Raw genomic sequence first — 14,894 nt, 5'->3', positions numbered from 1 at the left:
ATTACGGAAATGACTGAATAATCTTTTGTGATTACGAATAACGACGAGATCATGTTACTTTTGATCAATGTCGCAACTATTTCACCCTAGTGGGAATTGCACGAGCTTCTGATACACCGCAAAGCTCCACACAAAAAACGCTGCCTTGAAAACGTCGACTGAAACCCTAGTCCAACAGCTCACACTGTTTGAATAGAGTGTAAATAGGAAACTTCCTTACCAATATGCCGTCGCTTCCCATGTTTGATCTTGTAGGCTATCTGGGGATGGTAGTCAGAGGAGCGGGACGGTATCGGGTCACACAACATTTCATTGTGACACGACACTAAGAAGCAGTTGTCCTTCAACATGAGAGCGAGGTCACAAACTTTATGTCTGCAGCATTCTCTGATACAAGTGTCCATGTTTTCTACTTCGATCAGGTATTTGAACTTTCCAGACTGCGAGCCGCCGCGCAGCACGACTTCATGGAGGACATTACTGAAATCACAGGCCTCGGTCTCGACGCCTTCTGAATTCGTTTGTGAATGGAGCAAGTCCTTTATCACGACTACCGAACGTGAAAAAAATTGCTCATCACGTGAAAGGTTCGTGTTTGGACATGTGAGGTTGCCATGACAGTTCAACGAGAAACAAGTACCACTATCTACTAAAGCAACTTCACAACCTCTTGTTTGACAGCAGAGCTTTGCACAATCACCCAAATCTTGAGCTGAAGAGTGCACCAACGCAGATCCTTTCGGTACCGTGTACTTCGCCCCACTGATGTCATCCAATACACAACGAAGCTTATCAGTAACGAGGTCATGATCGGTCACATGAGGTTTGACCTCATCCATTGAAGTGTCTATGGGTCCTTGGCGAACGTACGATACCTGTGGATGGTATCGCCTTGCATAATGAGCTTTGACAGTTGTGCATTTCTCATTACTGAAGCACTGGACCACGTAGCAAATTTTACTGACCATAAAAGCTACATTGCACTTGGATAGACAACAGCATCTTGAGATACACTGCTTCATGCTCGTGACGTTTTCCTGCATGCTGAATATCCCTGCATAGTAACCTCCTGTCAGTGTCACTCCATTTACAATCTTAGCGCGGTTACATAATTCTTGCTCTTGGTTGTGAGAATGAGTACCACGTACCGTTGGCGAAGCGGATCTACTTGATGCAATGGCTGCATAATTTCTCGTGCTTTCGCTGATATCAGGCAATTCGACCTTGAAGCTTGAATTGCTTAGATTAATATCCTCTGGCTTGTAGAACTGCCACCAAAATTCCGAACCGTTCGTTTTTACCTCTACGAAGTTTGATGGGTCATCTTTTTGAACAGGTTGTGTGGCCTCAGGACTGGTGTCATCCTCAGAGGTACCGCTTGCAACAGGTGAATTTACATCCAAACCTGCTGCTTTTGAAGCAATGGGACTGTATGGTACCGCCAGTTGATCTGCTGCTGATAAACTTAATGAAGCACTTGAGATTAAATACCCATAATAATCAGATGACTTATTCACTGTGAAGATCGCCGATCTTGTTGGGATAAATTCGCTTGATTGAAAGCTACCTGGTTGATTTGTTACCCCATTTGAAGTATTTCTTGTGCTGTTCTCGCGTTGAGCGTCAAGTTGAACTGGTTGTTTTTTCACCAAGACCATCCTCGGGTTAAACTTAGAACCATGGATTGTGAATGTGTCACAAGATTTGTTACTATGGCAACGTACAAAAAAGCAGTCCTTGGATAGCATGAATGCCACGTCACAGTGTTTCGATTGACAGCACCACTGAGAACATTCGTAAATGTTTTTAGCATTTCCATGATTTGTAAATAACCCAGCTTGTCGCCCTTGACGGAATGATATATTGTGGAATGGAGCACTATAAAGGCAACCTGATTGGTGCATGTCAGTTTGTAAGACCGTGTCGTGAGTCCAAGGTGTGTTATGCACACGGTTAGTTGTTACAGTTTTAATTTCTCCAACATCATGTGAACGGTCTTCTTTCTCGCTAGACGTCTGGTTAACATAACTGTTATCATTCTTCTCTATGGACATAAGACCGCTGTTTTCGATCGTTCTATCAACAAGCGTGTCTATGATTGTCAGGTTCACGTAAGAAATCACTGGTTCAAATTTATCTGCATTTCTTGCCTCCGTGACATCGCACAAATCGTCACCGTAACAATCAACAAGAAAACACCTATCCAGGACCATAAAAGTCAAGTCACAACCCACGGTTGAGCAGCAACGAGTCACGCAATCTTCCTTTGACGAAACTCGGCCGGCGAACGTAAAATTTCCTGCTTGAACAGCTCCTTGTAAAGTGACATTATAGTAAGAGTAACTGGAGCAATTTTGGGACGCTGATTCTGCGGAAGACGAATCGAATGTAAAGCCTGTCTCGTACAGGCTAGAACCTGTTTCGTACTGGGCGGAGCTTGTGTCGAAAACGCTCCCGGTCTCTAACTCGGCACTACCACTCATTCCAGACCCCGCTCTTCCACTGTTCTCCGCAGTCTTCGTAACTAATTCAGAATTCTGGTGAGCGTATGGATCGAAGAACTTGCTGGTCTGTGATTGAGACTTGTAATAATCTGGTTCACCTTGAAGTGAACTGTCCCCACTGCCTAGAGCAACTTTGATTTTCAACGAGTGTTTGTGATAAACTGCTGATTCGTTAGTATTTGATCCTTTTCTCCCAACGTCGTTTTCCTTTTCTGAAGAACTTTCCAACTTCTCTTCGCTTTCTGTCAAGTAATTGTGGGAAGTAACCGAGACATGTGGCTTTGAGTTTGTTTTAGGAACCTTGTTACGCGCATCAACATGGCTCTTACCCGATATAAGTCTATCAGAATGCTCTAATGTCAAATTGGACTTTTGCCTTAAGGAGGACGGCCGACTTTCCGCGTTATCCACGTTCACAAGATGAACCCGGATTTTCTCGTTTTTCCATTTTTCGTCAGCACTTTTGTTGCTTTTGATTTCCACGAGGTCGAATTCGTTGCCTTTTGGCGTGGAGTGTTGTGCTCCAGTGAAGTTAATCTTTATCTTTTCGTCCTGCCATAGTTCTGGACCGTTTTCCACGTCAGAGTCTTGCAAAGGACTAGCGCTGTTGTGCTCTGTCTCGATATTGGTAGCCTGTGCAACAGTGGGCGTGACAACACTACCCTTCGTGAAGGCTTTGTGTGAGGACAAATTGGGCATTGTACTTCTCCCAAGACTTGCCACGCGCTGAATACTATCAAAGCCAGATTTGTGTTTGTTGAAGCGTCTCAAAACAAAAACTGCCCTTGTGGAGTACTGGTGTTGATGATATGGGACACTACGGCACACTGATTCAGTCGTACAATTAACCATATAGCATGACTGGTCTAACATGAAAGCTATATCACAGTCTGGCTCGTGGCAACACACGTCAAGACACTTTTCTATTTCAAACAATTCTCCAATATACGAAAATTTACCCGTTTTCAAGCCATGGCGGAGTCCGACATTATGCTCAATAGGAGAGTGTGGGCATGCGTTGTTGCTCTTCTTCTCTACTGGGTATTTTTCAGAAGTCGTGTCTTTATGTATAGTGAAATTTGCTTCCTTAAGACCCGATGAATGGCTTCGACGCGTAGAACTGGTAACTTTTATGCTTTCCTTTATTATTCGGGAATCTTTCTTGCTTGACTCTATGGGTGTTGAAGGTTTAATCACGAGTGTTTTAGAAGCAGTTTGCCCTTGAGAACTCCTTGAATAACTTTTCTGAGTTAAGCCTTGCGTTGCGTTCAAACGAGATCTTTCATCCGTGGAAGAATGAAAGTTTGACATACTTGAAGAAAGATGAGAGTCAAAGTCATTAGCTGAGATTTGCGTCCGAGCTACCTTTTCCCTGTAGTGTTGAGCTTGAGTCATCTTTCGTTTTCGTGCCTTTGTCTTCCTCATCCGATCCTGTGACACTGGACGTGACATGACATCACGAGTCACGCTCTTCAAATCTTTGTGCTTTACTATGGCTAACTTTCCCTTCCCAGTTGATTTCATATGCTTCCGTGACGGCTGATGCGACCGGAAGTGGCCAGTCACTCGTTCCTTCTCTTTGTTAGACCCTCTCCATATATGCGCAATACGAGGTTTGTATTTCTTTATATGCTGCGCTCGGACGCTTCGACACAAGCTTTTGTGATAGCAGATAACCGAATAACAGTCTTCCTTCACCATGAAAGCCAAATCGCACTCTTGATTCGCGCAGCACTTTTTGATACACGCTTGCATGTTATCAACTCTTCCGTGACTGACAAAGTGTCCCGCGCGAATTCCTCCCAACAGAGTAACGCCATAGTAAGAGGGTCCGTGACTGCAGAGTGATATCATCTTGATCACTGGTGTCACGACTTGTAGGTCTGATATTCTTGTAGTTGGTATATTTGGCTCGTGTGCCTTGAGCGGTTTTTCGCTAGCTGGGTGCAGGACTGCCTTGAGAACTTTTTCCCCACGAGCCAGGATTTTCTTTCCGGCTGAAATCAGTCTCCTACCGATTTTCACGGTACTTTTGAAGTTCTCGGTTTGTGTTTTGTTCCCGCTATGAATTTGTACCATTCTCAAGCCGGTTTCTATTGTGGTCTTCCCAATTTCGATTAGATATCTTGAGATATCGAGAGCACGCTTTCTGTGGATCAGCGACAAGTTCAAAAGGATGTCTAAACGGCTAAACTCTCGGAAAGCAAACTCGCTTTGATCGCCCTTCCCTGCATCGTCACCCGAAGACATCTCGTAGACTTTATACGGAAACTTGGAAGAGCTATTCTCACGTGTGCTATTGTTATTGCCTTGGTTACGCTTATCTGATTGGTCACCTTGCTCACTTCCACGTGCCTCAGCCTTCCTGTGGTCCCCAGCTTTCCCACCGTACGCTCCGGGAGGAGCCTGGTGCTGGTGTAGCGTAACATTGTAAGAGACTGCTCCCGGAGGGTGATGGGAAGTACTGGATTGTGTGGGCGGAAGGTTTCTGGTCGTGTCCGAAACAACTATGAGAAACAAAAAAGAGGAATATCAAGCAATCAAAAAATATTGCAGAAAATGTTTCAAAGCGTTTTAGTTATTCTGTGAATAAATGTTCTTTGTCAGTTTTCTATGTCAGCTTCAAACTTCTCAAAACTAACACCACCAGAAGGGGCTCATTATAAGTGACCTTGGTACAAATAATGCTTTCAGCTTTTTGCCCAGAACTTTTCCATGTTTTTGTTCCGAAAGACTTTTACCCTTATTTTGCTCAAGTAAAAGGGCCCACATTGACAACAGTTTAATAACTCTGGTTACTCTGTATAAATATTTTCAATTACTATAATTATTAAGCAGCTTCAATTTCGACTGAAATTAACAAGGTCGTACCGGAAACCTATGGGCTTTTCATATCCAACATGCTATCAGCACATTAAAAGTGGAAAGGGTGTTATGGTGACAGTTTACTTAATTCAGAATAAAGAGATTATGGCAATTTTCAAAATCAAAACGTTTGAAAAAGGAAATTTCTTCGTTAATAAAGAAGCCAAGGTAAAACTTGTAATTTATCTTCCATAATGTTAATAGGTGATCAAATAAGCACTCGTGAACTGAATTTTACTTTTTAAGTGAAATTATCCTCCAATTGCATTCGTCACCAATTGATTAGTTTACGCATAAAGAACACCAGTTTCACTCTTACCTTTTCGTCTGATGACGTGTGCAATTTTCGGTTTGAACTGAAATGGCTTCACTGGCACGGTTTGACAAAACTTTCCATAACAGGCAACGGAGTAGCAATTGAGCTCTAACATAAGAGCAATTTTACAGGACACGTCCTTGCAGCATATACGAAGGCATTCACTCATGTTCTTGACTTCGCCTCGATCGGTAAAATTTCCCGCCTTTCGGCCATATAACAAGGAGTAGTTGTAGTACACGTGACCGTAATGGCACGCCGATAGTGTGACGTCAGCGTGGTGGACTTTTGTTGTGTTCGTCACCTGGCTTTTTTCGGCTACAAAGAAAAAGTGATTGGTTATTGGTCAATGCACAAATGCGATTATGCATCGTTCTTGTTGTTATTTCAGCCACGCACAAAATTACCTTTAAATTGAAGGAAACCTGAAAATAGTAGTTTACTAACACAGAAAAACACCAGGGAGAGAACGACAAGCCATAGCGGAACAAGGATAGTTAAGGATGGAGAGGATTAGCGAGGATTTCAAAAAAGTAACTTGAAAACTTTAGGCTACACTTTTCATGATGGGCAATCCGTGACGTAGCTCTTTTAAACACAACTCTTACAGGCAAACCCGGTCGGCGTAGTTGCTCCTATGTATCACTTGATACTAAATACGGTAATTGAATTTTCTTCCCTGTGTTCTTAATCTATGCCCTATCGGCGAAACTCAAGTCAATGCTAAAAACGTTTCTCTCAGGCGTTTTACCTCGCGTTCTAAGGGAAATGCTCTCCAATGTTCCCCTACCAACTGTGGAGGATGCTTGTATATTCTGCGAAGAGGAATTCGATCCAGCCAGCTCGGCCAACATCGTCGCCAAATCCCGGCGAGGAGAATGGGGTCCATTTTGACGAGATGTAGTTATCAGGGGAGTGGGAATGTGACTAGCCTGTCGCCCGGACTTATCGACCTCTTGGAAAGATATGAGGCGATATAACCCTGAAAGCTCTGGCGTGTCATCTGATATGTGCGAGGAAGCCAAAAAGACAGAAGGAATTGCTTTTGAGATGCTGTTCTCGAAGACCTCTGTAGACTTTGAAGATGAATTTTGAACTTCAGATGGTTTAGTTGGCAAAGGTGTCTTCGCATTAGACGGTGATTGCGGCAGAGAAGCTTGGCTTGTTCTAAAGACATTATTAATTCCACGGCTGAGCGATTTCGAGACAGAATCTCTTGAGCGATGTCCTGTTACAAGAAAACAAAGAAACATCGTCAAGGCTTTTGAAACTCTCCAGGATCATTTTCACCGAGTGGATATGACTAACAGTGAAATATATAGGATATGAGATATCGGCAGTAACTGGGTAAATATTTAATGTATCTGTTATGGCAAGGTAATAAGCAAAATTCACGAGGAAAATTGACAGACCGAAATCAATAGATTTGGCGGCCCTTAATTTGAGCTCGAGCTGTTAAAGTTTACAAGTAAATAATTAAGCTTACATTCAAAACCTCGGCAATGCAAGGATTACTAAGACAAATTATAAACCAGTTTTGCTTGAAATATATTAAGCAACATGAAAAGTACAAAACGATTCACGGAAAATCTGATTTGCCTTAACCTATAACTTCAGCTCGCAACTTATTTACGTTTACACTGTGGCAAAGAATGGAAGCAAAAATATGTGGGATAAAACAATGTCAACCGAATATATACTTACGGAGTGTTTTTCTCTGGTTGTTTTGCGACAATTTCAGACCACCGCTACCGCAATTTCAGTGATATTCCAGGCGTCAAAACGACCCCTATTTAGATTTAAATCCTGTACCTCCACTCACTACCACTTACTAAAAGAAACTAGTTCTTAGCATCTCGCATTTCTTCCGACTAGTTTATGGGATTTAGCGTTCGAAAATATTTGAAAAATGGCTGGTGCCCGATTTATAATTACTGACCTAAGAAACCCATGTTGACTCGGAAGAACAATTAACACCGGTGGTTATTTACGATACAGACCAATGAACGGTTCAAACTCAGGAATTTTAAATAGTTCGCTCTGAGCAGGTTCTCGGTGAGTTGAGATTTTAGTGTGTCAAGCCTGAAATATTAAATAACTTTCCCTCGTCGATCGTCGTGCAGTTCCGTCTTTTAAGTTTCTGATAACTTTCCCCGACATCTAGGCAGTATGCCTTACTTCATGATTTTCTTTTCTCTTATCACCTGTCTGGTTGTCATTGCGTAGATATCAGGGGGAGAAAATAGGTTTTGATCTATCTTAGGAAGGAGTAAACGACCATAGTTCCAAATACTTTCTGGAAAAATTTTGATAGAACAACAAATAATTTGTTTCTTGGAACGAAGTTACTTGTTTTCAAAACAAATTTAAGGAAAAATGTTTAATATTTCGTTAGAACTTGTCAAACAAATTTAGTGCAGTGTTTGACTTAACCAAACAGTTCAAAAGGAGATCTGCAAACCTTTGATCTGAAATGCTTTAAATTTAGGAAATCTAACCACCACATCATCAAAAACATAGATACAATTCACTCTCCGGTAATCGTTTTTCACTTTATGCAACGCATCTTAATTGTTTAATCTATAGAAGAAACTTAATCTGTGAATCGCCAGGTTGATCAACTTCTAGATTCTTCTTTACATATCGATAAATTGTTAAGAAAAAAGGTGACAAGAATAAAGAAATTCGTCACTGATGTCTATCCGCCACAAAAATCTGATCTGAAAATTTAAATCAAACAAATGTACGTCAGGAGAAAAACCCGATTAAAATTTCCATTTTCAGAGTATGAGTTGCTTTGTTTTCCACCTTAAACGACGACAAAATACCTGACTTTTGTCAATTATGTTATTGTTACTAACCTTTCGAATGTTGACCTCGTTTTCTGAGAAAGGCTACCGTCGTGTTAATGTCTGAAATACCAGGTCTTAGCTCATTCGTTTGACACAAGGCAGGACTTCGACACGTGATCACAAAGCACTGCGAGCTGCGCATGTACGCAACGTCACCACCCACGTGATCACAACTTAGCTCAATACAAGTACGCATGTCCGGTACAGGCCCCAGTGCAGTTTCTTGTCCGACTGGAGGAGAAACATCTCGCAATATTTCGCTGTCTCTGCAAGACACTGCGTCGTCCGTAGTGTGTTGCGAATCAAAATGAGGAACATTGCCAGTTACAAAGGTACTAGAACTTTCAAAGACTGAAGTAGACGCTTTGGAATAGAAGATTAGGGAAGAGGCTAATCTAGGTTGCGGTTGCCTCGAGTGAGCCGTTGCTTTACTTTGCGAGGAAGGTGCAAGTTTTTCTGAGTTGATCAAAACGACGCTGGTTTTGTTTTCAGCAAGAGTTTGCTTCTTCAATACGTGCTGTGTGCTCGACAATGCAACTGTCGTGGCAGGGCTTGCGCTAACTTTCATACTTCTTGGACCCTTTAAATCGTCTCTTATCTGTGATTGTCTTGGAACTGGGGGCTTTAGTGTTTCAACTTGTTTGGCCTTTTCCTGTCCTATCTTGGGAACATTCTGTGAAATCGCCTGTGCTGTTTTGCTCGCTGTTGGTGAGGCTTCTCCCTTATTAGCATGCCGCGACACAGACTGCGTAGTTGTCGTGTGCTCGACTCTTAGAGGACTACGTGATACAGCCACAGTAGTGTTTTCCTTAGTGTCCTTACCATGAAATTGCGGCGGTGCAGAAGTCGTTTTATTGTGTCTAACTTTTAAGTGATCGCGTGACATAGCCGGTGTTGTCTTTCCTGTCACACCATGCGTAGGGTTGTGTTTCGGCGCTGATTTCATTTCACTCCCTCCACCTTTGAGCTTACTGCGTGACACTGTCGGTATTTCTTTGTTCTTGGGTGGCTTGCGTGACAATGTGTGTGCCGTTTTTTGGTATCCATTCGCATAAGTTTTAATAGGCCTTGCGTCTGCTTCCACTTCAAACATTACTTCTGTGGGTTGATCAACCTTCAGTGAAGACGCTATATGAAATTAACGGCAATAAGATACTGTAAATTCTCGGTTTGATCCCAAAGCTATAACAAGACAAAATTGGAACACGTGCGTATTTTATTGAATTTCATTTTGTTAAGGGACGGACCCTCATTTTTTAGAGGGGGGGGGGGGGAGGGGATGGACGGGGTTCTAAGGGTTGGGCAAATTTCTGGAGCATGGAATTTTTTCTTACCTTTAGGTTGTGCATGAGTTTTTCTCCTTGGTGAGCAATAGTTTGTGCAAGATTTTTTACCATCAAAAAACAGGATCTGGATATTAGAAAGCACTTCGTCGATTTTTGTTTCCCGTGGCTCCCCTTGCATGATTTTTTTTTCACAGCAGTCCTTGCTATGCAGGAATTTTTTCTTGGAAATTGCAAAACCCCCTCCTAAAAAAAAATGCTCCATCCCTAAGGCCACTTTTTAGAGAGCCCTGGGATCAATATTCGCTCTCCGTCTCGAAGTCAGATACGACTGAAGCATCAAGTCAAAGAACCCTAACAGGCATTGCAATTTCGAGGGAGCCTTTGAGACAATTCTGGAGTGAATGATTGGAAAAGCAGTAAGTTATCTGAATCCTGTCAAAGAAATGCGTCTTAATCAACCAATTATGTATTCCGAACGTGGGGAAGGGGGAGTTTCTGTTCTTGCGGACCAGAAACGTTTTCATTGTATCAACCTAAAACCAACTAGAAGACTATTTACCAGGGTTACCAAAGAGCTCCTCTCGCCATTTTGGAGAAAAGAGAACACATAGACATTCGGAATCTGTGCTGAGCTTTGTGGTGACTTACCGCTGAATGGAATACTGTGAGCACTAGCGATATAAGAAAGTTGCAGCATGTATTTGTTGTCTTTGGCTGGCATCCACAAACACTGCGCCTGGCTGTGGCAATGAACAGAGAAACAACGTTTTCCCGCCATAAATGCCACGTCGCACTCGTGTGATTGACAGCACAGATCTTGACACACGGACATGGCGCCCAGGTCTCCATGGTCCACAAATTTCCCGGACTGATAGCCATTGGCCAAAGTAGAGTTGAAGACGATTGCACTTTTCTTGCACTGAGTTAAGCCGGACAGGGCCCAAGGAACATCTAAAATAACAAAATTTCGTTACAAATATTGGCTGTCTCCAGCTCGCTTTTGGGTGCTTAAGGAGCTTCGCCGTGTAAGGCGAGTCTAGAAAATATGGCCATTTTATTTAAGCTCGTTATTTTTAATAGGCTGCGTTCGATATATCAATATTCTAATAATAATAATAATAATAATAGCATTTATTTAAACACGATTCAAAATTACAGCAGAGCTGATTTGGTCTTGCAAAAATTCCTAACTAATAACAATTTCTAAATAATTGCATGGTTAACATGTAACATTGCTCCAGTCTAACATGGCTCCGGGGCTTTCAGGACGAACGTCTTTCTTTGGTGTTATTTTCTTTGTATCCAAGTCTCTTTTGGAAATCGTGAGACAAAAGAAACTTAAAAAATTGCAACTTTGACCCGAAAGCCTCGGATCCATGTTAGAATATTGATATATCGAAAGTGGCCTATTAATCCGTCTAAATCTTTCGCATCATACCCAGTCTAGTTCATTTTCTATTTTTTTTTATTGCAAATTCTACCTTACTTAACTATTACTTTAAGGTTTCCTTCAATTCACAAGTAATCAGAAAAATGCTCTAAAATATAAATAACATGCTCTCTTGAACTCGATCTACATTGTAGTTACTTCCCTCCAGGTGTCAGTCACTGAAGCAGAAATTATTGTTAATAATTCAGTTCTCTTAGGGTAGTGTGGTCAAAAACGCGTGGCTCTTGAAAAAAGAGACAAAGTTTTACAATATATTGAATGAAGTACATAAACGGACACAATATTTGCTTCTTTAAGATAAAATGCAGTAAACTAACTGTGCACTTTGCTTGCACATCCCCGTGTAAAGAAAATATGTTTTCAATGTTCTTAGGTTCGCCTCCTTATTTATTCAAGCATTTATTTAGGTTGGCTAGGGTTTAAAAGTCAAGCGCATGAATAGTCGATACTTTTGGCAACACTGATACTCCATAGCTACATAGTTTACTGGAGCGATGCTACCCCGAGGAAATTTCACGGTTTTGTTCACAGAGTATCGCGAACTGTACTGGGCGATAACAAAAGGGTAATTCAACCGATAATAAAGCCAAATAAATTCCTGTTTCTGGCAACGTGAAACCCGGGTTGATGTGAATATCGAGACATTAAAATTCAGGGCAACACACAAAGAAAGCCGAAACGGGTTTTAAACCTGTATGCAGTCGCTACACAACGAAGCAGCCAATACAAGGAAGGTTTTTCATTAACCAGGGCTTTGTTGCTTTCTATTTAATCCCAAACTATTTTACTGTATCTCTGGCTCACCAAAACAGATTTATTTTAGGTTACCGTATACCTTTAGAGGTGTCTTGCGTCCAAGTAATGTAGCCCGTCCGGTTTAAACTGTAGATATCCAAACCCCCGTATCAAATTAAAGCTTATAGAACTGGCTATCAAACTATATTTTCAAAGAATATTGAAACAAAATAAATTGTCGAATTTTTCATGACTTTTAAATGCGAGCGTCCAAATCACATTTTGAAAGCTTCAAGTTAAAGCGAAGTTCGCTTTTCGTTAATTTAATTTGTTCCTTAGTTTCCAGACCCAAAGCGCTAAAAAAGGGTTTGCGTTTTGCCATATTCAATTGCAGTAAAAAGTTACAGAACATTTTCGAAATTGGATTTAAAAAATGTGCAATGATCGTGCAAAATCGCTCTTGGAGAAAAAATATTTCGAAATAAACAATTTGCTGACGTGATTTTGTTGTTTATATGTTAACCTAGCTACTGTTCAAACTTAAGGGAAAATTAACGAACAAAGCCCTTTGACTTGAAGCTTTCAAAAGGTGTTTCGGAAGCTCCCATTTAGAGGTCGTGAAATACTCCACAATTCATTTTATTTCAAACTTCTTGGTATAGCTTGATAGCCAGCTTTATAAGCTTTAATTTGATGTGGAGTTTACCTATCGTTAGTTTAAATCGGACGCACTACATCGCTTGGACGCGAGACACCTCTGAAGATATACGGTAACCTTAAAAGGAGAAAAAGTCTCTTCTTTCTCGACCTTCCCCAAGGCAATCGATGACATCTCCACAAATTAATCAGCAAAATCGGTAAAAATATATTTAACATAACAAATAAAAATGCTATTAAAGGGGAGAAAATCATGAAATGTCAAATTTTCCCCCCGCGTTCATTCCAGCAGGTTTAGATCATAACTGTTCTTATCACCGCGTCATACAAGCCAGATACAGAGAAAAAAATGTGTGAAAAATGGCCGATTATTAAAGATAAAAGTAAAAATATAATGCCAAAAACAGATCTGAGTACCGACAGGAATCAACAGTGTATTTAATTAAATACCGGCTGCTTAGCTAAAGACCTATTTGTTGAAATTATGCTTGGTTAAACCCGTTACAATCGAACCACTGCTAAGCTATTCAAGGTTTACGCACTGCGTGTTGCATCGTTACTGGTGATAGATCAATTAGGTATAGTAAAACAAATCAAAGATATACAAGGTTAATTCAAATGCTACCTTGCTGCGCACTTTCCGCTGGAGTTAGTGTGGACGTTGTGTGAAGGTAGCCTGTGGTGGGAACAAGACTTCGTTGTCTTCGATACAAGGGACGACTTCCAGTGCATGGCTCGCCGTAGCACTTGCGTTGCGACACGAAAGCATGCTCGCACCATGTTAAACTACAACAGCGTGAGATACAGCTATGGAGATTTGTTGAGGAGCTAAGAAAACGTGCGTTACCAACAACCGCCCGTTCATGTCTGTACCCTCCAGATATTAGAGCATAAGTTATCTTTTTCTCGCTTCCTTGACAGATGAAAGTTGATTTGGAGAAGTCAAAACTTGCGAGGGTACCTGTGACAGAATAATAAAAAAAAAGCTTTAGCCAAACTAAGAACTCTAAATCGCGCCAGCGCTCCGTGAAGTTAGCAAAATGGAACGATACATACCGAAAATCTGTAGAAGGCCAACGGCGAGAAACACTAAAGCTGTCCTGGGTTTTATGGTTCGAAAGCGATCAGCCGGCATAGCTCCTCATGGTGATTTCCTGTCGCCCGCCACCATAGAGCTTAGCGAGGTGAAAAATTCACTCTGCCGAGGATGTGTGTCAATTTTCCACTGCGTAATTAGCAACTTCACTGTTGCGTCTAGATATCGGGCAAGATCTTTTCCGGAGTTAACAAGCGTGAAAAACCCCGTCCTACCGTTGAATCGAGAGTCAGTGGAGTGTGGGGATTGCATTACGTCATGTCAAAACAGGTCGCGGAGTTTGGTTTTAACTTCGGATCATGGACAAATTTAAAGATCAGATCACAAACCATTCAAGGCTCTCGGCTCATGGGGGCTTGACCAAAAACGCAACAACCGATCGAGCTTAAGAAATCTTTATTCACAAGGAGCAAGGGTACAAAAGATTATTAAGGTAGAAGTCATCCTCTTCCACTTCATCTTTTCCTGATGATGTTTGTTCTTACATTCATAAGTGGCCTTGTTTATGACTCTTTGCCACCTTGCTACAGGGCGCCAATTATTCGCGCGTGAATTGACAGCATGAAAAATTAATGCGAGTACAAGCAAATCTGTCAGAGATTTTGACAAGCTAAATTTTTCGACTCAAACGAGGTATTTAAATCTGGAAATGACTTGTATTTGGCGCCATAATAGTATTGTTAACCGGAAAAGAACGATAATAATTGAAATGTTTCTGTCAGTAACAAAGCAAAAGCGCGGGAAAGCAGCAAACAAGTTTCTAGGATAAATAGGAAAATTAAATAAAGAAAGGATCATGTTCTCTGACTAGAAAATTGAGCAACATAAACGACATAAAACGCTGGATCTAGATTGTGAGTATAAAATCAGTCTATTTGACCTCCTTTTACGTTACTGAAGCATGAGTTGACGCTTTAGTTTGCGATAAAAAGTGGAGTAAATCATTGTTTTGGTCGATGTTCAGACACCGAATAATTTGGTGTGGGTTTCAACGCTTGATAGGAAGAAACCATTCAGTCGGGTTGAATAAACAAATTCTACGAACAATTGAAATTATTTCACAGCTTTGTGCTCAATTTATTTCTGTTGTTCCACCCAGACATGACCAGCCACCACCCCCCCCCCCCCATCCC

At 41.4% G+C, this 14,894-nt stretch overlaps 1 protein-coding gene across 1 annotated transcript in view; it reads right to left on the bottom strand.

Annotated features, from left to right (window-relative positions):
* The window catches only part of LOC110058955 (uncharacterized), a 51,372-nt gene extending 37,115 nt beyond the window's left edge, over nucleotides 1-14,257 (bottom strand). The window contains exons 1-7 of the mRNA XM_089272116.1: nucleotides 13,722-14,257; nucleotides 13,291-13,626; nucleotides 10,472-10,774; nucleotides 8,547-9,665; nucleotides 6,437-6,913; nucleotides 5,689-6,003; nucleotides 221-5,011 (exon numbers count right to left, since the gene is read on the bottom strand). Coding sequence (XP_089128242.1) covers nucleotides 221-5,011; nucleotides 5,689-6,003; nucleotides 6,437-6,913; nucleotides 8,547-9,665; nucleotides 10,472-10,774; nucleotides 13,291-13,626; nucleotides 13,722-13,800 — 7,420 coding nt within the window. The 5' untranslated portion in view covers nucleotides 13,801-14,257. The remainder of the gene's footprint in view (nucleotides 1-220; nucleotides 5,012-5,688; nucleotides 6,004-6,436; nucleotides 6,914-8,546; nucleotides 9,666-10,471; nucleotides 10,775-13,290; nucleotides 13,627-13,721) is intronic.
* Nucleotides 14,258-14,894: the final 637 nt, after the last annotated feature.

The sequence above is a fragment of the Orbicella faveolata genome, unplaced genomic scaffold (genome assembly GCF_042242905.1).
Source record: "Orbicella faveolata isolate gen_17 unplaced genomic scaffold, um_ofav_v1 contig_34, whole genome shotgun sequence".
Taxonomy (NCBI): Eukaryota; Metazoa; Cnidaria; class Anthozoa; order Scleractinia; family Merulinidae; genus Orbicella; species Orbicella faveolata.
Note: the sequence above shows the minus strand (reverse complement) of the source record. Positions and strands in the feature narration are given on the sequence as shown.